Source organism: Harpia harpyja, chromosome 9, assembly GCF_026419915.1.
Source record: "Harpia harpyja isolate bHarHar1 chromosome 9, bHarHar1 primary haplotype, whole genome shotgun sequence".
Classification (NCBI taxonomy): Eukaryota; Metazoa; Chordata; class Aves; order Accipitriformes; family Accipitridae; genus Harpia; species Harpia harpyja.
The window spans coordinates 24,789,252-24,814,120 of NC_068948.1; the positions used below are offsets into that span (position 1 = coordinate 24,789,252).

At 56.1% G+C, this 24,869-nt stretch overlaps 3 protein-coding genes across 13 annotated transcripts; all 3 read left to right on the forward strand.

The window, feature by feature from the left end:
• The first annotated feature begins 1,843 nt into the window (after positions 1-1,843).
• Positions 1,844-7,727, forward strand: LOC128146174 (methanethiol oxidase-like). The gene is made up of 11 exons (XM_052797343.1): positions 1,844-1,980; positions 2,294-2,406; positions 3,279-3,464; positions 3,989-4,109; positions 4,200-4,382; positions 4,708-4,890; positions 5,317-5,391; positions 5,689-5,810; positions 5,911-6,003; positions 6,248-6,366; positions 6,884-7,727. Exons 3-11 carry the CDS (start codon positions 3,297-3,299, stop codon positions 7,044-7,046), a joined length of 1,227 nt encoding a protein of 408 aa, XP_052653303.1. The 5' UTR covers positions 1,844-1,980; positions 2,294-2,406; positions 3,279-3,296; the 3' UTR covers positions 7,047-7,727.
• A 2,335-nt stretch (positions 7,728-10,062) lies between these two features.
• LOC128146494 (methanethiol oxidase-like) lies at positions 10,063-18,179 on the forward strand. Its single transcript, XM_052797916.1, has 12 exons — positions 10,063-10,263; positions 11,698-11,751; positions 13,714-13,826; positions 14,167-14,352; positions 14,985-15,105; positions 15,325-15,507; positions 16,092-16,270; positions 16,891-16,969; positions 17,095-17,216; positions 17,318-17,410; positions 17,604-17,722; positions 17,875-18,179. The coding sequence occupies exons 1-12, from the start codon at positions 10,098-10,100 to the stop codon at positions 18,035-18,037; spliced, it is 1,578 nt and encodes a 525-aa protein (XP_052653876.1). The 5' UTR covers positions 10,063-10,097; the 3' UTR covers positions 18,038-18,179.
• Positions 18,180-18,716: 537 nt separating this feature from the next.
• RFX5 (regulatory factor X5) lies at positions 18,717-24,334 on the forward strand. 11 transcript variants are annotated; one of them, XM_052797475.1, is made up of 11 exons: positions 18,721-19,110; positions 19,572-19,815; positions 19,911-20,041; positions 20,692-20,725; positions 21,152-21,234; positions 21,411-21,536; positions 21,770-21,886; positions 22,298-22,379; positions 22,657-22,858; positions 23,077-23,174; positions 23,310-24,334. In XM_052797475.1, the coding sequence occupies exons 3-11, from the start codon at positions 19,923-19,925 to the stop codon at positions 24,261-24,263; spliced, it is 1,815 nt and encodes a 604-aa protein (XP_052653435.1). In that variant the 5' UTR covers positions 18,721-19,110; positions 19,572-19,815; positions 19,911-19,922; the 3' UTR covers positions 24,264-24,334. The 11 variants fall into 11 exon arrangements, with proteins under 11 accessions (XP_052653443.1, XP_052653435.1, XP_052653436.1 ...); XM_052797476.1 differs by having other exon boundaries at positions 19,578-19,815; XM_052797483.1 differs by lacking the exon at positions 19,572-19,815 and having other exon boundaries at positions 18,717-19,110; positions 22,660-22,858.
• The last annotated feature ends 535 nt before the right edge of the window (positions 24,335-24,869 follow it).

The following is a 24,869-nucleotide window of genomic DNA, read 5'->3' on the forward strand; positions in this document are numbered from 1 at the left end:
TTTCTTCCTGCTTTAGTTTGGCAGCTGGTGGCAGCCAGGCTCCTGGTGATCTCAGGAGGGGACCCTTCTTCCAAAATTCTTCTCTCCAATACCTTAATCCCTTTAATGGAGGCCTCTGCTGTTCCCATGGGTGTTTTGTGACAGTTTAGTCTAGTTTGTATGTAATTCAACCACACTGGTGCCAGGCACTTTGCAGCGTTAGTGGCTGCTATGGGGCTTTGGGTGTTCAGTGAGTGGACTGGTGGGGAGAGTAAGTAGCTACTGCTCAGGCACTGTTTCACGGTGCCCAGTTGCCCCGAACCCTAAAGGTTCCTATTTTCCACAGGTGGGCTGACTTCCCCACATGGAGATGCAAACCTGAGAGGCAGCAGGCATGTCTTGACCTTGTAGGTGCTGCATCAACAAGATCAACAAGGGCACAGTTTGCTTTTCCTGAGGCACCCATTCCTAGCCTGATGTGTTTTCTAGCTGTTTGGGAGCCATCAGCAGCTCCTCAAGTCTCTTCTGATGTCAGTACTGTTGGAGCCCCCTCCCTCCTCTGAGTGCTGTATCCCAGTTAGCAGTCCTTAGGAGCTCCCAAAGTCTTCTTTGTGGGTAGAGGCACCTCTGGGCCTGGCTTTCTGAGTTGACCCCAGGGAGCCCATGATGCCTTCAGCTCAGCCCTCAGAGAGAGACGTGCCTTCTGTCAGGGTCCAGGTTTCAGAGGTGCCTTTGGTGGCCTCCGTATGTTGAAACCTTGTAATTTCCAGGAGGCTGCTGGTGGGGCCGATTATCTAGCTGGACTTCTCATCCCTCGTGTGGAATTTGCAGCCACTGCACATTTGTATGGCAGGAGCCTGGGTATGGGGGATGGCTTTAATTAGCTTGTTTCTCGGCTGGGACATGGAGGCCTCCAGAGCCTGAAGAAGTCATTGGAAATCACCAGAGCCCCAGGATCAGATATGGGAGGTTGTGTTTAAGGAAAAGACCTGCATGGACCAGCAGATTTTTCCTCTAGATTGGTGGTTAGCAAGGCGGAAACAAGCTGCAGTGCTGGTCTGGCACCTCCCAAAGGCTTAGGAGTGATGGCTCCTCCCTTGGCAGCTTGCTTTCTCCCCCCACCCCTTTGCCTTGTATATAAGGCCCCCTCGGAGCAGCCTTGGCACAACACAGCCCACTCCAGTGAGGCAGGCAGCAAGCTGCACCTCCAGTTCCAGCACCTCTGCTCTTGAGGAGAGTGAACCAGAAGGCCTTCAGCATGGGTAAGAGATACTCTGCAGCCTCCCCGCAGCCCACAGCAGCTCCAAGCCTTGTAGCCCCATCCTGGATCTGGCTCCAGCCACTGCCTGGAGGCTGCAGACATCCCACCTTGAAACCCATTTGTGGACTGGTAGGTTTGTTCCTCTGCAGCACTGCAGGAAGGAGAAGAGTGGGACTGAAGTTTGGCGTGTTGTCTGACTGGTGCCAGAGGTTTCTATTGTCTTGCTACCGTTCTGCTTCCAGGGGCTTCTTTTTGCCTTGAAAAGCTACTTGCATGTGGCTGTAGCATCCGTGCTGAGGGGAGCCTCCCCTTCTGCTGCGGAATCATCAGGGAGACAAGAAACCAGACTTATTTTCCGGGCTAGACCTTCAATACTGACGTGGTTCTCTGTGTAAGCTCTCTCTCCTTCACTGCTGATGGGGAAGCGATCAGTGAGGTGCTCAGAGGATGCAGAAGGGAACTGAGCAGTGGTTTGATCCATGCTACGCCAGGTGGCACTTGAGAGAGGATTCCTCTCCTGCACCTGTGATTTGTCAGTGCCATAACAAGACTAGATGCTGGTCACAGAGGTCCCCATTGACAGCGGGGGTGGCAGAAGGTCCATCAGGTAGGACAAAGTCCTCTGAATAGGCACCTTTTAGGATGTGGATGTTTCTCATTTTATTCTTCTCTTCTTCTCGAATCAGACAGATGCAGAGTTCAGTGCTACGAGTACCCCACCTGCCCGGATGTTGTGAAAGGCAAGTCCTCTTGAGCGTGTTTTGGAGTGGGTGGTGTTTGGGAAAGAGCTCCGTGTTAGTGGAGACCACCATTAACTGTGTGTGTTATAGCCTCTCCAAAGGGAGAAGGCTGTAACTATATGGAGATCCACTTTTGTTCTCTTACCTCTGGGTCAGTAATGGAAGCAGGGTTGGACAGTTGACAGTGACCAAGGAGGAAGGTTGTAGCATCCAGAAAAATAAGTTCAGTCCTATCTGAGAGTCTGTTGAAGCTTTTCTTTTCCTTTCTGGCTGGTTCATGGTGTGTTTTAAAGGAAGCTTTCTATATACCCAGCTCCCAGAGAGGAGGTTGCCTACGTGACCTGTACCTACAGGGAAACATGCATCGACCAACCTGACTTCCTGGCCACCATCGATCTCAACCCCAGATCTCCATATTATTGCCAGGTACCTGTGTCTTGACTGTTTTTATTGGGCTGGTGACTAGCTGCTGGCTCTGTGCTTTATAGTGCCTCCAGATTCAGGACATCTACTCTTTTTTGCTGGGGAAAATCAGATTGCTTGATAGCCACCCTGTCATGCCAGCTGTCTGTTTATGCCTTACACCTTCTTGTCTTCCTGCATCTTTCTGTCTCATCCACCCTGAACTGACTTTTTTCCCCCGCTGCCTGTTCATATCCTGCCAAGACCCATCTGGGAAACCCCTTGTGAGTTTTGTCATGACAGGTCTACTTCTTGCTTCTCCACCGGTATTATGCGTGAGATAGGGATGTTGTCTGCTAGGAATCTCACCTTCCTGGTCTCTTTCCACTGTCTTCTGTATGCCTCACTCTAGTTGAATCACCTCTGTCTCTGTGTCCCGGGGACAAGTTGGCTCTGACTCACTTCCCAACTCACTTCCAGAGAATCTTGGTGCTGCTAGTGAGTTTTTGAGCAAATGCTCTGAATCACCCTGTCAGTGGCTGCTCAGCATGGAAAATGGTCTCCAGTGATCCAGGTGGTTTAGGGTATCCAGCACTTTTGCAGAGTTCAGCAATTTTCTACTGTGCTGCAATGTCGGCGATGTTCTGTTATGCACTGTACAACCTGTCTGCTGTCATCCTAAATGGGAAATTGGAGTTTACCTGTCTCCAAAGGCTGCAAAGACACATTATCTACATCTACTGTGCGTCTTTGAACTGATCAGTCACATTTAACGTTTCCGGAGATCTCCTTTGGTGTGGGCAGTGGTGTTATCATCTCTATGTTGCTGGTTGCATTAGGGTCCCCATTTCTCTGTGCCTCCCTGTGCGAACCCTAACTCTACCTTGAGTGCCTAGGTGATTCACCGCCTGCCCATGCCCAACCTCAAAGACGAGCTGCATTCCTCGGGGTGGAGCGCTGGCTGCCCCTGCTTTGACAATACCACAACGAAAAGGAACAAGCTGATTCTTCCCTGTTTGATTTCTTCCCGCATTTACGTGGTGGATGTGGGTTCACAGTGCCGGGCTCCCAAGCTGTGTAAGGTATGCCTGAGGTGATTCAAAGACAAGCTTCTGGGAAGGAGTTGGGAACTGGTGCTTCTTGAATAATGTAGAGGGAAGAAGGGTTCTCTCTTCATCTTCTCTTCCACCCTGATTTTAGAGAGCTGGGTCACTTTTCCCTCTCGGCTCTCTCCTTTTCAGACCAAGGAAGGCTCCGGTCATCATTGCGTTCCCTTCTGTGTGCCTGTTGCATTCAGAGAGAGTCTAATAACGGGAAGTCATGCAACACACCACACCTGCCCCCCTCCCAAATAGTGAGGTGGACAGAGAAGCTGTTATGAGTTAGGTGTTGCTGCACTCTTGTTGTCTGTGTAGAGGGGAGCTCAGAGGCTTCTGTGCTCCTCTCGAAGGAGGAGCAGGCCCTAGCAAGTGTGAGTTCTGGGAAAGAAAGCTCCGGCAAGCGTCAGAGATTTTCAGAAGTCTCTGATGGCCAAAGGCTCTGCCAGGGAGTGTGAAATGAGCTGAGCAGTCAGAGGCTGAAGTGTGTGTGTGTCAACTTTTTTCAGATGATTGAGCCAGTGGATGTCTTCTGGAAGTGCAACAAGGGATACCTCAATATACCTCGCAGCCTGCCTAATGGCGATATTCTGATTGCCAACACAGGAGATCCATCTGGCAATGCGAAAGGTACTTTGCCCTTTAATAACTCCATGAACAAACTGATTGGTTTGGAAGTGGAGTATGTGATATTTCGTGCATCCCCTTTTTGTATCACAGGTGAATTTATTGTGCTGGATGGAGAGACCTTTGAGCTGAAGGGGAACTGGGAAAATGAGTGTGACAGCCCGCCGAGTGGATATGACTTCTGTTACAAGCCACGCCACAACGTTCTGGTCAGCTCTGCCGGAGTAGTCCCAAAACGTATGGGATATGGATTCAGTCCCGATGACTTCAAGAAAGGTGAGGGAATATGGGTGCAAGTGCTGAGCCAGAATTCACTGAGGTGGTGGGAGGGTGTCGATGCCGTCAAAGAAAGGGCCAGAGCTGGTGAGAGGACACGGGCAGATTTCTTCCCCAATGGCCCATTTTACAGACACGGCTACAGGACGTGCAGCATCTGTCCTTAAGACAGGCTGGTTCCTGTCTTGTCCCACTGCTCCCTAAATCACTGCAGTTTCTCTGCTGATTCTGGCTCATCGCTGCCACGGCTGTCCCTGCCTGTGAGCGTTTTGGGGAGGGATTAGGGTAGCCCTCCCTCTTCTGACGTGGTTTTCCTTTTCCTCAGGGGTCTTTGGGCGCCACCTGAACGTGTGGAACTTGTCCTGCCGCAGCCTCATCCAGTGCTTTGACCTGGGGGAGGACTCTCTGCCCCTGAGCGTTAAATTCCTCCACAACCCCGATGCTGCCGAGGGATATGTCAGCTGTGCCCTGAGTGGCATCGTCTACCGCTTCTACAAGTGCGAGGCAAGTATTGTGCCAGCAGCCAGGGGAGACCTGGCCGTGGTGAGCTACAGAGGGATTGAGAAACACACAGAAGAAATTTTGGGTAGCAGAGAGAAAGAAGGGGGCGTGTGGAGAGTGCAGTGTCCAGACCCTGCTTTGGATGTGTGTGCTAGGACGAGAGGAGTCTGTTCTTCCACTGAGTGTAAAGGGAGCCCATCGTGACCAGCTGGGATGAACATGTGGGGGATTAATTTGAGCGATGAAGACCAGCCTTGCTGTTGGTATCAGACGATGCTGTCCTAATTGTGTCTGCTCATAGTAGCTGGGTGCAGTGGTAGCCTTCCACAGGCAACTTTGCCTAGCTGTGCAAGTGTGTGAGTGCAGGGGAGTGCTCTTGCCTGACCAGCCAGGAACGCTCATGGTGCGGTGCCTGTGTTTCTTGTGCAGAGAGACAACTGGGCAGTGGAGGAGGTGATTCGGATACCGGCCAAGGACGTGACGGGATGGATTATGCCCAAGATGCCAGGTTCGTGTGCCCTGAGGTGGTGTTTCCTTTTTCCTCCGGAGTGTTGTTTTGCACAGCCTGGCAAAGCCCACTCACTGACCGCCAAAGCCTTGCTGCGTAAACACGACAGAAGGCTCGTTGGAGGGGCTGAGGGGCTGCGCACACCCCCAAGAAGACAGTGCTGCCCCAGCTGGAGCCTGTGCACTTGAGCCTGTGAGATGTACAGAATGGCAGGGAGAGATGCGAGCTGGGGTTCGATGCAAGGCATGTTTTCTATTGCTGCTGTCTTCTCTGGAGCTTTTTGTTTCTGTGCCCTAGCATTCACAGTGGACCTTATCATCTCAATGGATGACAAGTACCTCTATCTCAGCAACTGGCTGCATGGAGACATCCGCCAGTATGAGCTCTCCAAAACCTGCAAGCCCAGGCTGGTGGGACAGGTAAGGCAGGAGCAGAAAGGCTTGCGCTGTTGGGTTCCTCGGCAGGATCTGGTGGTGGTTAGATGACAAGGCAACATGTCTCCCACTGCCTCACTTACAGGTGTTTGTGGGAGGCAGTATCCTCAGAGGTGGACCCGTGGCTGTGTGTAGAGACGAAGAGCTGAAGTGCCAGCCAGAGCCCGTGGTGATCAAGGTGAGTTCCGTGGCCTGTTTGCCCTCTGGTGTCCTTTGGACTTTGGCTCTGCTCTGCTAATTCTCTGCCCAGGGTTTCTGGGGTAGGTCGCCACCACGGAGGTGCCCCCATGTCTGCAGCATCTGGTAGCTTGTCTGTGTTGGGAGGGGAGGCAGCCACTCTGCTCTGCTCCCCTGCTCCTGCTTGTGCTTGACTGCTCAAAGAAGGAAGCCAGTAACATCACTGCTGTCTGTTGTGCCTTCAGTGCAAGAGAGTGTACGGCGGCCCTAGTAAAATGCAGCTCAGTGTGGATGGCAAGAGGCTGTACGTCACCAACTCCTTATACAGCACATGGGACAAGCAGTTCTACCCAAACTTGGTCAAGTAAGAAACATTTGGGAGACAAGGGGTCTCTTTTGCATGGCCTCTCTGTTAGAAACAGGAAAGGTGCCTCATCAGGGGGGCTACAAGGACGTGTTTGTGATTGCAAGGGGACAGCTCTTTCTAACACCATCCCCGCAGCTTCTTCATGTTGAATTTCACATTGTGAGTTGACTCACAAACATCTCTGGCTGGGCAAGGTGCAGCTGCTGCCTGTGTGGAGCTGCAGTGCCAGGGATTGGCTTGGGAGAGCCTAAGTGTTTCAGTCTGAAAGGTGGAGTGAATCCATCTATGGATCTCTGGGAGCCAGGCCACATCTCTGCTACAGCATCTCCCAGTGTATCCACCAGAGATGTTTCGATTTAGCAAAGCAGACGATGATCTCCAACACCAAGGCAAGCTCCGGCCTGCCTGTCACATCATGCCTAGCAGATACGGAACAGGAGGGTGAAGGGCAGGATCTCTTGAACAGGACCATGGTTTGCTTGTCTGTAATAGCTGTGCTCTTGTCCCCTCGCAGGGAAGGCTCTGTCATGCTGCAGATTGATGTAGACACTGAGAAAGGAGGCCTGACCGTGAACAAGAACTTCCTGGTGGATTTTGGAAAGGAACCCAATGGGCCTTGCCTTGCCCATGACATCCACTTCCCTTGTGGGGATTCCACCACCGATATCTTGGCCTAGGCGCCATGTGAAAGACTCCCTTCTTCTCTCTCTTCTGTAGTGCAGCCATTAAGAGCGTAGGGTAATTGGGTCTGGGGGTCCTCATTCATTGCTGGAGTCTAGATTTCTGCTAACATAAGCTATGGAAGCTCTGCCTTGTTGCGAGGGTTTGGTTCAGGCCAGTGAACAACGACACAGGCATGTTTTCAGTGCAAAGCAATCCCTGGGTGTGATTCACAGAGCAGAGCCCAGGGCGATTGCTCAGATACAGACACGTGCAGTGCGCACAGGGCCTTTCGGCAGACATCTCCATACCCACCATGCCTTGCCTCATTGCTACAGGCCTGTCGGACACCTGCCTTGATGTCCCCAGCCTGTTAGCAATCGCTGTCTAGTACCGGGGCCGGTAGCAAGGTGTTGGACTCTCAGTTATGCTTCAGAGCTTGTTCACCCTTGAAAACTAAGGCAAAAGAAAGTGAAGTGCCCAGTTTGTCCGAGTTACTGTTCTTCAGCCAGGACATTCCTGGATAGTCTTCCCCTGGCACAAGAGCCCTCTTGGCTCGCTTCTCACGTGCTTGGGTCGGTATGCATTATAGCTGAAGGAGTATGAAGTGCTTTATTTCAAAAAGAGGTGCCTGTTTCATGACACTGGTTTGCTCTTGTGTTCTGCTTTAAACAAGAATAAAATTGTTCTTTGCATCAGCTGGATCTTCACGTGTCTTATTTCATTGAAGCCTTTCTATATTGTTTTCAGCAGTGGTTAATGATTAGGTCAGGGGTTTAGAAATCCCTATGACAGAAACACTGTCTGGTCAGGAGTGCCTGTTAGTCTTCCTGAAACCCAAAGGTTGCAAAAATGTGGATCTAATGTGAATCCTTACAAATTTTAGCTTTTTCCATATTTACCTTGGAAGAAAAGATCTTTGCTTTCTTTCTTCACACTTCCCATGGACAAACATATTGCTACAGCTCTCTTGTGCCCCCTTAATGGTCCCAGGAGAAAAACACTCCCTTCTGGAGAACAGTTCCATAGCTTCAATGAGGTGTCCAAGAGGTCTGGGAGAAATTGCCCCCTTGGGGGTCCTCTTCTCACTGGCTAGAGAGGACGACATTAGACGAGGTCTTGAGTTTCAGGAGGTGAGAGGCATCCCTGGGGTGCTGCTTGAGGGTAACACCCCGTTCTGATCCTCCAGAGCTGCCTTGTTTGAAGGCCTTCTCGGGGGATGTCCCTGCTGTTGAGGTGGCTTTGGAATGAGCCTTATCTCACCTGCTCTCAGACCCTGCAAAGCCTCTCTCTCAGTAGAGGTGCCTCCTCCTCTCCCTTGGCTGGAGGGAGAGTCTGGCCAGCAGACATCCCTATGCCAGCGTGTGGTCCAGGTGGCTGGAGGCAGCTGTGCCAAATCCACCCTGGAAACCCCTCCTTGGGGTGGGGCCAGGCACCATCCACCTTAACGCAGGGAAGAACTCCCTTACCGAATGGCCTTCTTTATGGGGTCGATCAGAGAGTCTGCTGTCCCTCACACTGTCAACTGACCGCCCTCTCTGACTTGCAGGTGGTCACACAGCAAGGCGAGGACTCAGTCTGGGCTTTGAGCTGCAGCTGGACCGTGAAGACCAACAGGCAACGGTGCAGAGGTGACCCAGCAACTTGTTCCACCATCAGGCCATGCTATGCCCAAGCTGGATGGATGCAGACATGTTTCTGCTGGTATGAGCGAATTCCTTTGTCCCCTCCAAGGCCTGTTCCCAGGTCCTTGGGTCCTGATTTCAGTGTTTCAGGTCGTGTGGGCCTTTCCTCACGCTTGCGCATGAGTTACCCCGAGGAACGTGGAACGCGGTGCATCTGCAGTGGCTGAATGTGCCTTACCTGAGGAGATGGTGAATTGGGGTGGCTGAAGTTGGATGCTTCGACTGTTCCCTCTCGTGGTTATTTGGAAGATAGGCTTCTCCCTGGTGCCAGCACCCGCCAAGTCCTTCCCAGCTTCCAACAGCTGTCCATGAGGACAGGCACTGCTGGCATCACCCGTCTTCCCTAAGGGAAGTAACCCCATTATGGCAATCTTGCTGAACTGCAGCAGAAACACTTCCATGTAGGATGACTGGAAGGTGCATGAGAGGTCCAGATGAAGCTGGGGTGCTGCTTAGACATGCCTTGTCCTTTGGATTTAAGCCCTGAGGCCTCCTGGAGAAGCCTTCCTTGGTCAGAGGCAAGGTGGGACACAGGGGGACGTGCTGACCACCACATTGTGGATCTGCAGTGTGCTCCATAGACCGTGTTGAGCATCAAATACAAACAGATGAGCCCAAGCAGGTGAGTGTGGGAGAGACTCAGCCAAGGCCATCCGTCTTTTTGCTGGCAATCTTCAGGTGCAATGGGCTGAGAGCCTCTGATGGCAGAGTGATTGACTGTTTGAGCTTGCTGGTTTCAGAGTCTACATCTGGGGTGAACACTGGAGAGGACAAGGCAGCAACCTGCCAGCAAAGATGTGCCTGTGAAGGCTGAGCATCCACTGCACAGCCCTTATAAGCCAAGCCGGCTGACGCCCAACTTTGCAGCCAGAAGCAGTAGCAGGCACTGTGACTAAGACAGATGTGTCATGGGGAAAACTGTTACATAGCTTCTGCCCTCCTCCCAGCCAGCAAATTAACATCCCACAGTAAACACTCATCCTGCAATTAAAAGAAACCCAGTCCTCACTTTTCATTTTCAGTTGTGATTAACATCTGCAACCTCATAAAATTATTTCTGTGGTTGGGAATGCAGTGCTTGCCCGTTCTTCATCAGGGGCACCCTCTCAACCCCATAGGGAAATTCAAGACACTGCTTCTAGCAGGAAATCAGAGCAGAGGAGCAGCCTGCTTTCCCTTCATGGCTAAAAGCCCTTGTTTTTCCAGTCTGCAAGAATGTGTGCACTATGCAGTACAGAAACAGCCCTGTCCCCTACCCCTGTGGGAGGGAAGGAGGTTCTGGTAGCACTGAAACAGCTTCCCTGCACGTTTCCACTGCTGTAAGATGCTAAAGGCTGCCCTGGTACCTCCCACACCCCAAGGTGTGTGGATCCTCCCCTTGGCATGCTTTTTCCAAACCCTCCTTCTCCCTGTCCTGCTCCCTATATATTTGAACCCCCGCAGAGTTGCATCTTCTTTCTTGACTTGCTACTAGCAGGCAGAATGCAGGCGGGATCGTCTCCTTCCACTGCTCATCAGCAGGTGAGATCCAACCCAGCCTCCAGCACAGGTAAGACATCTCTCCGTTGACTGCAGCTTGCTCTCAAGAGAAGGCTTGGGTCTGTTGGTGGCTTGGTGCCTTCTGGCTGTGGGCTTTGCTCCAGAGTCCTCCTAAACTCGTTTGGAGCTGGGTCTTGTGGATTTGTTACTCTGACACCCAGAAAGCATAAAGTAAAAAGAAACGTGGGGATGAATGTGGTGTTTTCTCTGGCCAGGAAAGGGTTTCTTTTCTTGAGCTACTAAAAGTGCCAGGAAACATTTAGGTAGACTGATGATTAAAAGCCTTCTAACTATTCCCTCATTTATTCAACTGCAACTTGTACAGACTGTGCTTGCTATAGTCAGGTATACCATGGCAGGCGGTCCGCAGTGCAAAGTCTGGCTTTGATGGGGCTATTTTCCCAGGAGTAACATAAGGAGTAGGGAGAAGCAAGCTGGAGGGGTGGTTTCTCAGTGCTTCAGGTAGGAGCGTTTCCCTGGAGGAGCAGGGACATGAGTGATAAATAAGAATAAAAACAAATAAGAAGCTGATGCAGCAAAGCCAAGTCATACAATTCAGGTGGGGGTTTTCCTCCCTCTCCTCAGGCTTGCTGTTGTAAATGGGGAGAAGGGGTCCTTTTGGTGGTGGTGGTTGTTTCCTAACAAGCTTTTGTTCAACTGTATTAAGGACAATTTTCTCAGCAGTTTTAAAGTCTTTTGGAGAACGAGGCTGGCAGGTTTCAAAGTGCCCCGGAGACACACAGCAGCGTGATGAGCACTCCCAGGATGATGCTAGGGGCTGGTGAGGAGGCTGACGCCTCGAGCACTGAACATCTTGGGTGGAAACAGGCTTTCTGTGCAAAAGCTTTGCATTAATGTCCCCAAACCAAGGCACAGCAAAGTGAAGCCATCCCAAAGAGGGTCAGGAGGAGCCGCAGAGCAGAGCCTGGGGCTCGGCTTATCCCCCTCCTCATCCCGCAGCGAGGGGATGCTTTCTCCCCACTCAGCTCCCAGGAGAATCCTCTCCCCTCCCTCTGCCCCTGGTGCAGCAGCCCGGCCATACTGCCTTTCTTCGCTGCTGCCTCCCATCCTCCTCCTCCTTGCAGAAGAACCGCAGAGCTTTCAGCATCTCCTTGAGGCCATGCAAGCCTGGCATTGCCCCTACACGTGTTGAGCAACCCTTCCTCTCCACCACAGGGACATGCCGGGAGGCAAAGCGGAGAGACACAGCTGTGAGCCTTGTACCTTTCTGTACTAGAAATATATCACTGGCCTGTTTGGCTGCCCAGAGCCCCAAACCTTTCTGGGTTCATTTGGATGCATGTGGGCATCCTGGTTCACCTCAAACATTGCCATAGAGTGGGAGCATGCACAGCCACTCCAGTGAGCGGTTCCTTCGTAAAAAGAGGATTAAAAAAAGTCACTGTCATCTAATTTCTGTTTGTTTCTGTTCTTCTCAATGCAGAAAAGTGTGGAGCATGTGGTCCTGGCTTCGCCTCACCTCTGGATGCAATGAAAGGCAAGTCTGAAATCCAGGGCAGGCAGGGAAGAGCCCTGCGCTGTCTGTGATTTAGGTGAAGATTAAAACAATGCTTTCAAAAGGGCGTTATCAATTAACTCCATTCTCGGAGGAGGCTCCCAGCAAGCGTTAGGGAAGCGATGGTTTCACTTCTGGCCTGTCCTGAGGCCAAACATCAATTGCATAATGACAGCTTGGTGTCAGAACAAACCTTTTTAGGTTTCATCATGGCTTGGGATGGGTCATAGCTTGCAGCAAAGTCACCCGTGGCTTCCTTGTGCAAAACCAAATGGGATTTTTAAGTGTCTCAGAGGCAATTGTATTGCTATAGCCCCATGACACCACTACTGGAGCTAAACCTGGGGAGGGAGAGGGGACCATCCTGATTTTTCATTCCACTCTGCTCCTGATGGCTGGGATCACATGACAAAACCTCATTGTATAAAAAACAGCCTCACAGGCTGCTTCCTTACATGTCTGAACACTTTGCCTGAGAATCCTTCTTGCTGCATTGCCGAAACACTGGTGCTCTGATGTGAAGAGACTGATGAATGCATCATCTCCAGCTATCCCTCCCTTAATCCTCTTCTCTAGGGTTTAGCAAACACAACCCTGAAACCTTGGAGAGCTCTGGAGCTTGCTCATGATCTGTCATTCCTGTCCCTGAACCAAGAAAACAACAATGAAGAGATGAGTCTTTAAAACATCCCCGTGTGTTAGCAGGGCTGGACAGTGATTTAAATTATTAGCAAATAACACAAAACCTATTGACTCTGCTACTCTGGCAAGTTCCCTTGGGAACTATCTGGTGGCTTCAGTGGTGCTGAGTAACTTTGGCACCCAAAAAGCTCTTCCATGCAGACATCTGGCAGGTTGGGCTCCCGAGCAGGTGGTGAGAAGCTCCTTGGTGTCCTTTGGATACCTTGGGAGGTGTATGAGCTCTGTGGCTGTGTCCCATACCCTGACTTGTGGTGCCACTGCAGCTGCAGGGTCAAGACCCCTCGGCGTTTGGCAGCTGCTCTCAAACCCAAGACTGACACAGGCACCACTGTATAAAGGTTTATAAAGGCACCATGTTGCAAAGCCAGCTATTACCTGTTTTGGATCAAATCCAAAGGTCCCAAATCAGCTCTCTCTCTGTTTCCCACTGCTCTCTCTTCCTTAGCATTTCCTAAACCAGTTCTTCCCCACTAGCCCTCACTTTGGCAGTACTTTATCCTGACACAACTGAGAGCAAGTACCACCTCCGCAGTAATAAGCAGATTCTGTGGGGTCTGAATGCCCTTGCTTGAGGGCTGGGTGGTGCTTAGGTCCCAGAGCAAAGCCATTTCCCAGCAAAGCTGATCACACTTGCTATGGGGAGCAGTGCATGGAGCAGGGAGCATGGCAGACCTGTCGCGGCAAGGACATCCCTGGGGCAGAGCCCTTCTTTTCCCAGCAGGATGCCCTGCAGGCAGAGAGCTCTTGCACCACTGTGTCACGGTAGATTTTCACTGCTTAGTGGGACTATGGGACTGCACAGGAGGTTGGGGGGGCTTTCTGCCTTTGACTTCAGTCTGGCAAGCACTTCTCATGTGGTTTTAAGGCTTCTCCTGTGTAGATGTGATGGCAACAAGACACAATGTAGTTTGACTTGTGTGACTGATAGGATTGGGGAAGGGCTGGCATGTCCTTGCAGTCCCAAAGCCGTGGACTTCCTTAGGGACTCTGAGGTCCGGAGATCCCTTCCCAGGGCAAGGGATCTGAATAAGCCCAAACCCCCGCAGGGCAGCCCCCTGCAAACAGACACTAGCCTAGTGCCTCTGGTACGGCAGAGAGACAGAGATCCACTGCCCCATACCTATGGGGGAACACACCACCTCCTTGGGAGGGAGATCTAGGCTGACCAGAGACTCCTGCAAGGTTTTTATTCTGTCAAAGGTGGTTTCTGCTGATGTTCATGCAACATTTCTGTCTTGAAAGGTCCCCGGGAGGAGATTGTGTATGTGCCCTGCATCTACAGGAACACTGGGAGGAAGAAACCCGACTTTCTGGCCACTGTGGATGTCAACCCCAAATCTTTGGATTATTGCCAGGTACCAAATGCTTTATCTCGGTACTAAACTGGCCTGGGAAACAGCTCAGTGCTTGTCCTTCATGCTCCACAAAGCTGCTGGCTCAGTACCGAAGGCTGATGCCTGTTCAGTTCTCCCCAAGACTCTGAGCCTTCCTGTGCGTATGAAATGCATGTAAAATCCACTTCACACCCCACCCTTAGGATCCCCTGTGCACCATTGCTCCCCTCTGCAGGGTGAGACTTACCTGAGGCATCCTGACCCTGTGACAGGGTCTGCAATGCACTGAGTTCCCTGGTCTGCCTGTGATCCTGCACTTGGCAGAGGAAAGACTGGTGTAAGCAGGGCTGGGACTTTGCAGGTGATCCACCGCCTGCCCATGCCCAACCTGGGGGACGAGCTGCACCACTCGGGGTGGAACGCCTGCAGCAGCTGCTTTGGGGATGCCACCAAGAAGCGGAACCGCCTGATCCTCCCCAGCTTCATCTCCTCCCGCATCTACGTGGTGGACGTGGGAACTGACCTGCGAGCTCCCAGGCTTTTCAAGGTACCTGGGAGGTGGTTCCAGTACACATTGAAGGCTAAAGGACTGGGATTGTGGCTTCTGGCTGTGGTGACAGCTTGGCAAAGAGGCTTTGGGGTACATGTAAGAGCTCTGCAGGACCCCAATGCCTGGATGACAGTACGGGAAGGCTGTGGAAGGTGGTTGTTCTCCTGCTGATGTGCAAATACCGAGTTCTCCTTCTAGCTCCATGCAGGAGGGAACCAGGGCACACCAGGTGCCAGGCACAGCACTGCCTGTCAGGTTTACATTCCATGTCTCACCTGTGGCGTGTGTCTCCAAAGAAGCCCCAGGCATCTGCATGCAGTTTGCCCCAAGCCTGGGTGTGCGAGGGCCTCGCTGGTGGCCAGTAGCCAGCTTCTCGGGGTGAATGCAGCAGCCGCCCCATGTACCGGCATGCCTGGGGATGCAGGACTGTGCACGCTCTGCCCCAGCTCACGCGCTCAGCCCCTCTGGCTGCATGGCAAGTCCCATCTTGAGGTCAGGCAGGAACTGCCCGGCTGCGCCACAGAGTAACACCAGGCTTGTGAACCTGCATTCAGTGCAGCAGCAAACACACTTCTCACCTGGGACAGCCCGGCACGGAGGATATGACGGTGCCTGTGAACTCCCGGCAGGTTGTCAACTCGGAGGACGTCTTCTGGAAGTGCAGCCTGGGCTACCCCCACACCTCCCACTGCCTGGGCAACGGTGAAATCATGATCAGCACCCTGGGAGACCCAGCTGGCAGCGGGAAAGGTACCCCAGTCCCCTCAGTCTCCCAGGGAGAGGGTGCCAGGACAGGAGGAACAGTCCCCACATCCAGAGCTGTCCTGGAGGCTTCACCCAGGTCTCTCAGCCCATTCAGCAGCCTCGTCTGCAGTGGGTCGATTTGTCTGTTGCTGCTTGTTTTATAACATGTAAACTGTTAATCTGGATGATTTCCTCACTACCAATGTATTTCTGGTTTTGCATCAGGTGGCTTTATTCTGCTGGATGGAGAGACCTTTGAGATCAAGGGGAACTGGGAGAAAGGGGACAAGATCCCCCCGATGGGTTATGATTTCTGGTACCAGCCACGCCATAATGTCCTGATTAGCACTGAATGGGGAATCCCAAAATGCCTGGGATATGGGTTTGATCCAAATGATCTGAAGAAAGGTGAGAAAACAGTTGTTTAAATACTCCAGGAGGGAGATGCTGAGCAGGACTGCAAAAAGGCCAAATTTCAACTCTCTTCTGTTGCTAGTGAGAGCTGGCATCTACTGGGCATAGATAAAACTGTCCAAGACAGTTTGCTTGCAAAATGAATTTCACACCAGTTCCTAGAGATCCCGTGGATTTAAAAAAGACAAGCCCAGCCCATTTACTGGGAACACACTTAAGATGCAAGCACCAGAAGTTCAACCCAAGGCAGTCCATAAATGCCACTGTTGAGCGGTACATGGGGTTGGATTTCAGCCGTAGGGATGAAAGATGAAGCCCCAGCTCAGCCCCACTCCTCCCCAAAGGTCACACTGCCCTTCCCACCCCCACGCTAGCGAGATAGTCGCCGTTGGATGCTGGGCATCTTCCCATGGCTTTTGCCAAGGTCCAAAGCAACTGGTGTGTGCTGGTGCAGAGACCACGGGGTTGCCCCTGGGGAGCTAAAAGGGCTGAGGACTCACCGAACCCATAGCACATCTGCTTGAGACCTTGCGCATTGCAGCAGCCCCTCTGACCCTGCCTCTGCCCTCCCCTCCCAGGGTGCTACGGACGCCGCCTCAACGTGTGGGACTGGACCACTCACACCTACATCCAGGCCATCGACGTGGGTGAGGACGCGGCCCCCCTGGAGATACGCTTCCTCCACAACCCTGACGCCGCCGAGGGCTACGTCGGCTGCACCATCAGCAGTGCCATCCACCGCTTCTACAAGACCGAGGTACGTGCTCCCCCAGGGTTAGTGGAAAAGGGGTGCTGCCCCTTGGTTGACCGAGCCACAGGACTCTGCGCAGCATCCCGCTTCCCGCACCCCCCACTGTCCTCCCAGCCCAACTCCGGTCCTTGCTGATGCACACACCACCTCTCGTGCTGTGCAGCCACCTCCATGCACCCAGAACATGAGCTGGCTTGGGGTAATCTCACCAGAGGACTTGTTCTGACTGGCAGCAGTTTAGGCTGAAATGATTTAATTTAAAGGAGATTTATTTATACCTTTGTTGTGGATTTACAACAGCCCAAGCAATACTCTTCTTGGTGTCTGTTGTTGTGCATAATGACGAACTGGGTGAGGAGAGAGAACATCTTTCACCAAACCAGCTAATCTAGCTGGAAAATTAGACACGTTTTTGGCCCCCAAAGCCCTTCCTCAGGTCCCAGAGCTCATCCCCATCTTCCCCGTGGCTCTGCAGAGCCAGAGATGGCTGGCAAAGTAGCTGAGCTACAGCCCTAGAGGTGGTGGACACACACATGCAGCATCTGCCCCAGCACCAGGTCTTATCCTGCCTCCACCATGCACGCTGAGCCCCCCCGGGGCCATGCTCTGTCCCGCACCTCCTGCAGCGAGGAGACTGGGCAGCCGAGAAGGTGATCCAAGTCCCCAGCAAGAAGGTGGAGGGATGGCTTCTCCCAGACATGCCAGGTCAGTGTGTCCCCGGGCAGAGTGCCAAGGTGCTCCCTGGCTTCCCCAGGCGCTGCTGGTGCTGCTGCCAGTGCTGCTGCCGGTGCTGCTGCCTGTTTGTGCAGCTCTGTCATACCCTCCCCAAGGCTTCATCACCGACATCCTCATCTCACTGGACGACAGGTTCCTGTACTTCAGCAACTGGCTGCATGGAGACATCCGCCAGTACAACATCTCCGATACCCGCAAGCCCAAGCTGGTGGGGCAGGTGAGGCAGCAGCAGGCTCCTGGTCACATCCATCTCTTTGGAACAGCTGGAATCAGCCCCTCCTTACTGTCTTGGCCACCCAAACCTTTGGTCTCCTGCAGGTCTTTCTGGGTGGCAGCATCACCAAGGGAGGACCCGTGACTGTGTGCAGGGACGAAGAGCTGCAGAGCCAGCCAGACCCATTTTTCATCAAGGTGAGCCCAGCCATCTCCCCAAAATCCCAGCCTGGGCAGTGGTGGCAAGGCTGGGGAGCGGGTCCTTGCAGTTCTGCTCCACCGCATCCCATGGGATGGATGTGGCAGCCTGCACCGCTGGTCTTGGGGAGGCAGAGGCGTGTCCCGGTCTGGCACCCTCTGGCAGCACGTCCGCTCCTCTGCCTGCTCCCAGGGGAAGAGGGTGCCGGGAGGGCCCCAGATGATCCAGCTCAGCTTGGACGGGAAGAGGCTGTATGTCACCACGTCCCTCTACAGCGCCTGGGACAGGCAGTTCTACCCCAACCTCATCAAGTAAGAAAACTTTGATAAAACGAGGATGATTGTACGAGCTCATCAGGCGGGAGGTGCAGACCCCGCAGCTCGGGGACCAAATTTCGGCAGCTCCTTGGAGGCAGGAGCAGGTCCCCCCACACCCCAGCCTCCCTGCTCTCACCCCTCTGCAGGGATGGCTCCGTCATGCTGCAGCTGGACGTAGACACGGAGCAGGGCGGCCTGACAGTCAATGAGAGCTTCCTGGTGGATTTTGGGAAGGAGCCCGATGGGCCCTGCCTGGCACACGAGATCCGCTACCCCGGCGGGGACTGCACCTCCGATATTTGGGTTTAGCCACCTTCTGCTGCCCCCGAAGCCTCTCCGCACCCCAAAATCCCAGTGCACAAGGGCTTCAGGAGTTTCACACACTCAGCAAACTGCTGGTGACCCATGCATCCTGCCCTTGCTTAAATAAAACCAAGATGTTGTCGTCCTCTGCAGCAGCAGCTCTCCTCGCCTCAAATCTTGTTTTTAAATGGTTTTCAGGAGCCAGAAAACAAACCAGGGATGCGACACCGTGAACCTCTCCTTAACAGGCTGGATTTTCCTAACACGCCCCTCATGCCGCCAGGCTCAGCGCCGACAGCATTTTCTCCCAAAAAAGCAAACTTGGTTCATATGCTGGGAGCGGGAGCCTCTGGCTTGCACAGACACGGGCTGCACACACAGTGCACACACCCTGCCCAGCACATGCATGCAGCACACACGCGTATTGTGTGCACACGCATACTGCATACACCCCCATAGGGCACACACGCGCGTGCCACGCACACTTGCACACACGCTGTGCACGTACTGCATGGATAAACACACTGCACGCACGCTGTGCACTCACACATTGCAAACACACGCTGCGTACACAGGCTTTGTGCACACGTGCGTATGGCACACGCGCATATGCACTGTGCACACCGCATGCCCATACCCTACATGCATGCACACACGCTGCATGTACACTGAGGGCGCGTTCTGCACCCCTTGCATGCACACCCCATGCACACATGTTGCACGCACACGCACTACTCACGCACATGCTCGTTTACACTCGTGCTTCCTCCTCCCGTCTCACCAATCAGAAGCCTGTTGCTAGGCAGACTTCAGCTCGCGCGCGGCCACTCAGGACACTGACCTCGCTTGTATCCGGGTAGGAAAGCCAGAGCAGCGAATCGCATTAAAGGAGAGCGCAGTATCCGGGCTGACCGGCGGCGCCGTAGCCAATCAGAAAAAAGTGGCTGGCGGGGCCCGAGGGCGCGTCCCGCTGGGGCGCAGCACTTTCGGTTCCTGTTGCGCGCGGGGCAGCGGCACGTGGCGGGGACCGAACCGGACCGGCATAAGGCGGACCGTGCCGCCGCTGTAGCCGCCCGCAGGTGGGTGCGGGTCGGGGCGCTTCGGGCCCGCCGGGCTAGGGGAAGGAGGGGGGGGGGGACGTCGGTCCGGCCCGGTGCGACCCCAGCCCCGCCGGGCCTGCCCCGGTGCTCCCCGGCCCGGGACGCGGCTGTCCCTGTCCCCCGTCCCCTCCCCGGCAGCCGGCACTGGCGGGGATGCGCTGTCACGGAGCCCCTGGCACCCCCGTCCCCCAGGGACCTGCCCCGATGGTGGCCCTGGCCCTGGGGACCTCTGCCCTCCTGCTGCCCCATGTCGCCATCTCCCTGGGGACCTGCCCTGATGGTGTCCCTGGCCCTGGGGACCTCTGCCTTCCTGCTGTCCCATGTCCCCATCTCCCTGGGGACCTCTGCCCTGATGGTGTCCCTGGCCCTGGGGACCTCTGCCTTCCTGCTCTCCCATGTCCCCATCTCCCTGGGGACCTGCCCTGATGGTGACCTGCCAGGAGCAGGGTACCTGGAGCCGGCTGCAGTCTGTGCTGCTGGAGACATCCCTCTTGGGACCACTGGGGCTGTTTCCGTGTACATTGGTGCCTCGTGTCCAGCTGATGGAGCTCAGCTTGCAGAGCTGGGGCACGTCTTCTGACCAGGATGGACAGGGGCTGAGGACGGGCAAGTTTTGGGCTGCGCCAAGCGCCACAGCCGCCCTGCCTTCCTCCCCGAGCCCAGCCCAGGGGCAGGTGGCTGGAAGTCAGCCCTGTGGGTGTCCACTTGGGGCTTAACAACTCTGAAGGGTTTCTCTTCTCTTTTTTTTAGTTGAATTTTTGGTTTTCACCTCCCAACAGGAACCAAATGTCATGGCTGACGAAGAGCTGAGCGCCCGAGCCACCAAAAAGGGAAGTTTGTCACCCAGCAGCTCCCGGGGCAGCACGACGGAGTCAAGCACACTGCTGCAGGAGCTGAAGAGCACCATCTCGTAAGGGCAGCACTCACTTTTCCTTGGGCAGCTCTTGAAGTTAATCTGAGCATTACCAAATGTGGCTTAATTTAACAAGGTTGATTAATTTGCAGCCCCACGACTGAAGGGATAAGTGTTGCGGTGCCTTGCAGCGTTGCTGCTGCAGAGTGGCATGGCCTCAGATGTGCCCTGCTCTGTCCCGTGCTAGGTGCTGTACACAGAGTGCAGCCCCGCGCTGCGCTGCCAGCAGCTTGCTGCCTGTTTTGGGTGCAAAATCAATTCAGGGCTTCACAGTAGCGCAGACTGGTCTGCTATGACCTCGTGGGATGTGGTTTTACGCCTGCTCTGCTCTCCCTAGGGTTAGGGTAGAGCACGCTGCTCTAGAGCTGGGTTGTGGGTGCACAGGGAAACTCGGAGCATGGGAAGAAAGGGCTGTGCTGACCCATGGGTGCAGGCAGCCTTCGGCTCTTGGTGCTCCAGTGTCCCTGTCTGGCATTGTCGCTCACGCCGGGGTGCACATGTGGGGTCTGGAAGGGCCTGGGGACAGCGCTGTCCTCGGGAGCCCTGGGCAGCAGCTGTGGCAGAGAGCTGGGCGGGTTGAGGAATGCCCTGGCTGCTGCGGTGTTGTACTGCTCTGCACTAACACCTTTTGTCTCTGTCCCACGCAGCAAATCCGTGCAGAACAAAGTTGACGCCATCCTGGTGAGTGCCTCTGCGGCACGTTGGGCTGAGGGTGAGGGAATGATGTGTCTCCACCTCTCTCCTATCCTAGCTAAACTGAACCCTGGGCCCCATTTCCCATTGGGTCAGGATCTGGCTGCGGGGATTAGCCCTGAGAAACCCGTGAGCACCCTGCCTAGTGGGTGGCACCCAATCCCCCAGCCCTGTGTGGGACAATCCTTTCCAGTTGCCTCAAGGGGCAGTTCCCGTGACTTCATTTGCCTGGTTCCTTTGCGCGCAGGCAGTGTTCACGCTGACAAAGCTGCTCTGGTTTCAGTGCCCCATCATATTCTGCCGTTCAGAGGGTAACGAGAGCGCCGCCTGCATCAGCTCTTCCTTATTTTGGATCCTTAACCTTTCTTTGTCTCTGGTCCGTTCTCCCCCTCCCTGTGGACCCTTTGACCATAGCAAGATGTCCAGAAGTTTTCAGATAGCGACAAGCTCTACCTCTACCTCCAGCTGCCATCAGGACCAAGCCTGGGGGAGAAGAGGTGGGTGCTGGAGTGAGCTGGGGCTTTGTCTGTGGGAGCAGGGGCTGTCAGGATGATGGTGGGGGATACAGATCGCAAGAGGCCAGGGGGAGATTGCCACAGCTCCGCCTTCTCCTGTCCTGCTTGTGCTGCTTCTCCGCTAATTAAATGTTTGTCTCGGGCTCCCACGGGAGCAGCGGTAGCCTGGACTTGAGCTCACTGAGCACGGCCGAGTACATGCATGCGTGCAACTGGATCCGGAACCACCTGGAGGAGCACACGGACACCTGCCTGCCCAAGCAGGACGTCTACGATGCCTACAAGTGAGCGCAGGGGCCAGCCTGGCACGAGGAGCGTCTCTCCCTGGGGCCAGGCTTGTCCAGCAAAGCCCGGTGGAGAGGTCGGTTTGGAGGGCAGCGAGTGCCTGGGATTGTTTGGGAATGGCCTGGCCCAACCTTGGGTTCCTGAAAGGAGCCACATCATCGGGGAGACACTGGTGCGTCCGGAGGGCAGTGAGAAGGGCTTGATGGCTTTAACCCACAGCTCTCCCCGGCAGGCGATACTGTGATAACCTCTGCTGTCGCCCTCTGAGCACCGCCAATTTCGGCAAGATCATCCGGGAGATATTCCCAAACATCAAAGCCCGACGGCTGGGAGGCCGAGGACAGTCGAAATATCCTTCCACATGCCCAGCTGGCCAGGGAAGCCTGGGGAGCTGCTCAAACTGGTGGCGACTGCTGCTGCTTCTCCAGCTTCTCCCATTTATAAGTTGGCATACGAGGTGGTATTTTGTAGCTTCTGAGAGGGTCCAGTTCCTGGTTTTTTGGCTCCTGAAGGCTCAGCTCAGTTGTCTGAGAGGGGCTTGGAGTTGCCCCAGCTTTGCCATACACTCGGGGCAGCCTGGGGGTAGCTCATGGCAGGCAGGGTGCACACCGAGAAGGGGGCAGCTCAGCTCGGTCCAGGGCTGGCTGCTGTCACGCCTCCAGGACAAGCCCACCCTGAGCCCTGTACCCCTTCAAGCTGTGATCCGTCGCCTGTTGCGGCCGTGTTCGTGTGACAGCAAAAGACCTTAACCCTGCGAAACGTACTGCTACAGCGGGATCCGGAGGAAGACGGTGGTCAGCCTGCCGCCTCTGCCCAGCCTAGACCTCAAAGTGACCGAGACCGTAAGTCCTCTGCTGCCTCCATGGCTTGGGTTTTGCCCGCCTTCTTTTGGCAGGGTAACGAGCCTCCTCGCTCATTAGATCTAACAAAGGCAGGGGTGGAGGGACACCCTCTCTGGGAGCAGGTTCTGCTCTGTCCCATGAACCTCCCCAAGGGTGGACGAGGACCTGCCTGCCTGTGCAGGCTCGTGAGCTGCCGGGGTGTCAGGATCAGGCCCTATTGGCATCCGGGGGCATCCTGTCCCATGCCGCGAGGTCTCACAGCTCGTTCCACTGGCAGCAGTCGGAGCTGACGGACCTGGTGCAGTCCTACAACAGCGAGGTGATGGAGGCAGCCTGCGCCCTGACCTGCGACTGGGCCGAGAAGATCCTCAAGCGCTCCTTCAACAACATCGTGGAGGTGGCCCAGTTCCTCATCCAGCAGCACATCATCAGCTCCCGCTCACCCCGCGCCGACCTGGTCATGGCCATGGTGGTCTCAGGTGGGTGGGATGGAGCCCCAGCCCTGCTCAGCCCCCTGTCGGGCTCACTCGGACCCCCAAGGGGCACAGATGGTTTGGAAGACAGGGTCCCCTGGGACACGGTGTCCCCTTCCAGCTGCCCATGGTGCAGCTCTGCTGCTGCCAGCCCTCACTCGTGGCTGAGCTGTTGAGGGGCCCAGGGGGACGTCCTGCCTTTGTCACCTTCCGTGCACCCGCAGAGAGCATGGAGAAGGTCCACCGCGAGATTTGGACCCCGTCGACAGCGAAGAAGAATGGCCTGGACGCCTCCGAGAGCAGCGACAGGAGCCAGGGGCAGGTGAGACCCCCACTGGAGCTGGGTGGGGAGCCAGGACCCCCCCGTCTCCTGCTCAGCCTGGAGGGGGGCACGCCTGGGGAAGCAGCCCTGCTCCGCCACGCCATCCCCCCTGCCAGCACCTCTCTCCGTCCACAGATCAAGAAGGACAGCAGCCCCAAGCCCCCCGGCCCGCCCCGGCCCGAGAAGAAGAAGCCCCCGGAACCCCCCAAGGTGGCCAGCAGCCCCCAGGTGAACGCCTTGGTCGCCCGCCTGCCCCTGCTCCTGCCCCGCATCCCGCCGGGGGAGTGCCTGACGGCACCTGGCGCCGCAGCTGTCCGCTCCTCCCCTCCCGTCCTGGCCCCCAAAATCACGGCCGCCCCCCTGGGGGGCACCATCAAGGTGGCCCTGCCGCTGCCGGTGGGCACAGCCTCCCCCTCCCTACCCCTGGGGCTGGCCCCGGGGGCCAATGGGCCAGCGGGGCTCCTGAGCCAGCAAGCCGCTGTGCCGGTCCTCAACGTGCTGCTGCCCGGCATGGGCGTCCCCACGGCCGAGACCCCCGCCAACCCCCGGAGCGCGGGGGGCAGCGAGGGTCCCGGCCCCCAGGACTCGCAGCGCCCCAGGGCCACCAAGCGTCCCCTGGAGCTGGCCGGCGACGCTGCCCCCCAGAAACGGAGACGTGGGCGGCCACGGAAGAGGCTGGAGGAAGGGGCCACGGGGTCCCCGGGGGAGACGGCGGAGCTTGGCAGCGGGGCGGCTGTGGGTGCCGATGGCGGTGGCTCTCCCGGAGGTGGCAGTGCCACCGGACCCCTCGGGGACAGCCTGGCCGGGGGGTCCCTGCCCACCCAGGTCAGCGTCATCCAGGACGGCAGGACCAGTGCCAAGGTTGTTGACGGCCACGAGCTGGCACCAGAGGAGGAGGAGGCACAGCGGAGCCTGGACGAGGCCGGGTCCCCACTGGGTGACACCGGGACTGCCTGGGACCCCTCTGCCGGGGAGCCCCGTGCCTCACACCACGACGGACGGACACAGGCAGGCACCGGTTCCGCTGCTGACACGTCCAAGGGGGGCTCACCGGGGCGGGCAGGGCTCTGCGCCCACCCTGGCACTTAGGGGCTGCTCCCCGGGTGACCCCCCCCCGTGCCTTGCCCTGCATCCCGCCATTAAAAACCAAGCGCTCTGTCCATCCGTTTGTCTGTCCTGTCTGTGACCCGCGGCGGGGGTGGCAGCGCCGGGGCTCCCCCACCCCGCGGGGGGGGGGGGGCGAGGGGTGTGTGCGGGACGCCCCCCTCACCAGGGGGTCGGCCCAGCCGCGGTGGGGGGGGGTCAAATGGCCGGGGTGGGAGTTGTGCCCCCTCGGCCGGGGGGGGGCGGGGCCGGATGCGCGTGGAGCCGTGCCTCAGTTTCCTCTGCGTGGGGGGGGGGGGGCGCCGGGCTCGGCGCGGGGACCGCGTCCTGCGCCTCCCGCGGGGGCGACAGTGACGGCAGAGGCGATTTTCAACGGGAAAAAAAGCCAGTTTTGGCCAGCCTCCCCTCCGGCGGCACGCCCCGCCCCTCCGCTCGGGCCACGGCCCTCGGCCACGCCCCCTCCGCCGCACGGGTGCCGCCGGGCCGGCAGGGGGCGCTCGCGGGCGGCCCGCCCCCTCAGCCCCGTCAGGCGGCGCCGCGGTCAGCCTGGGCCGCCGGGGCCTGCGCCTGCTCCTGCCGCTCTGCCGGTCC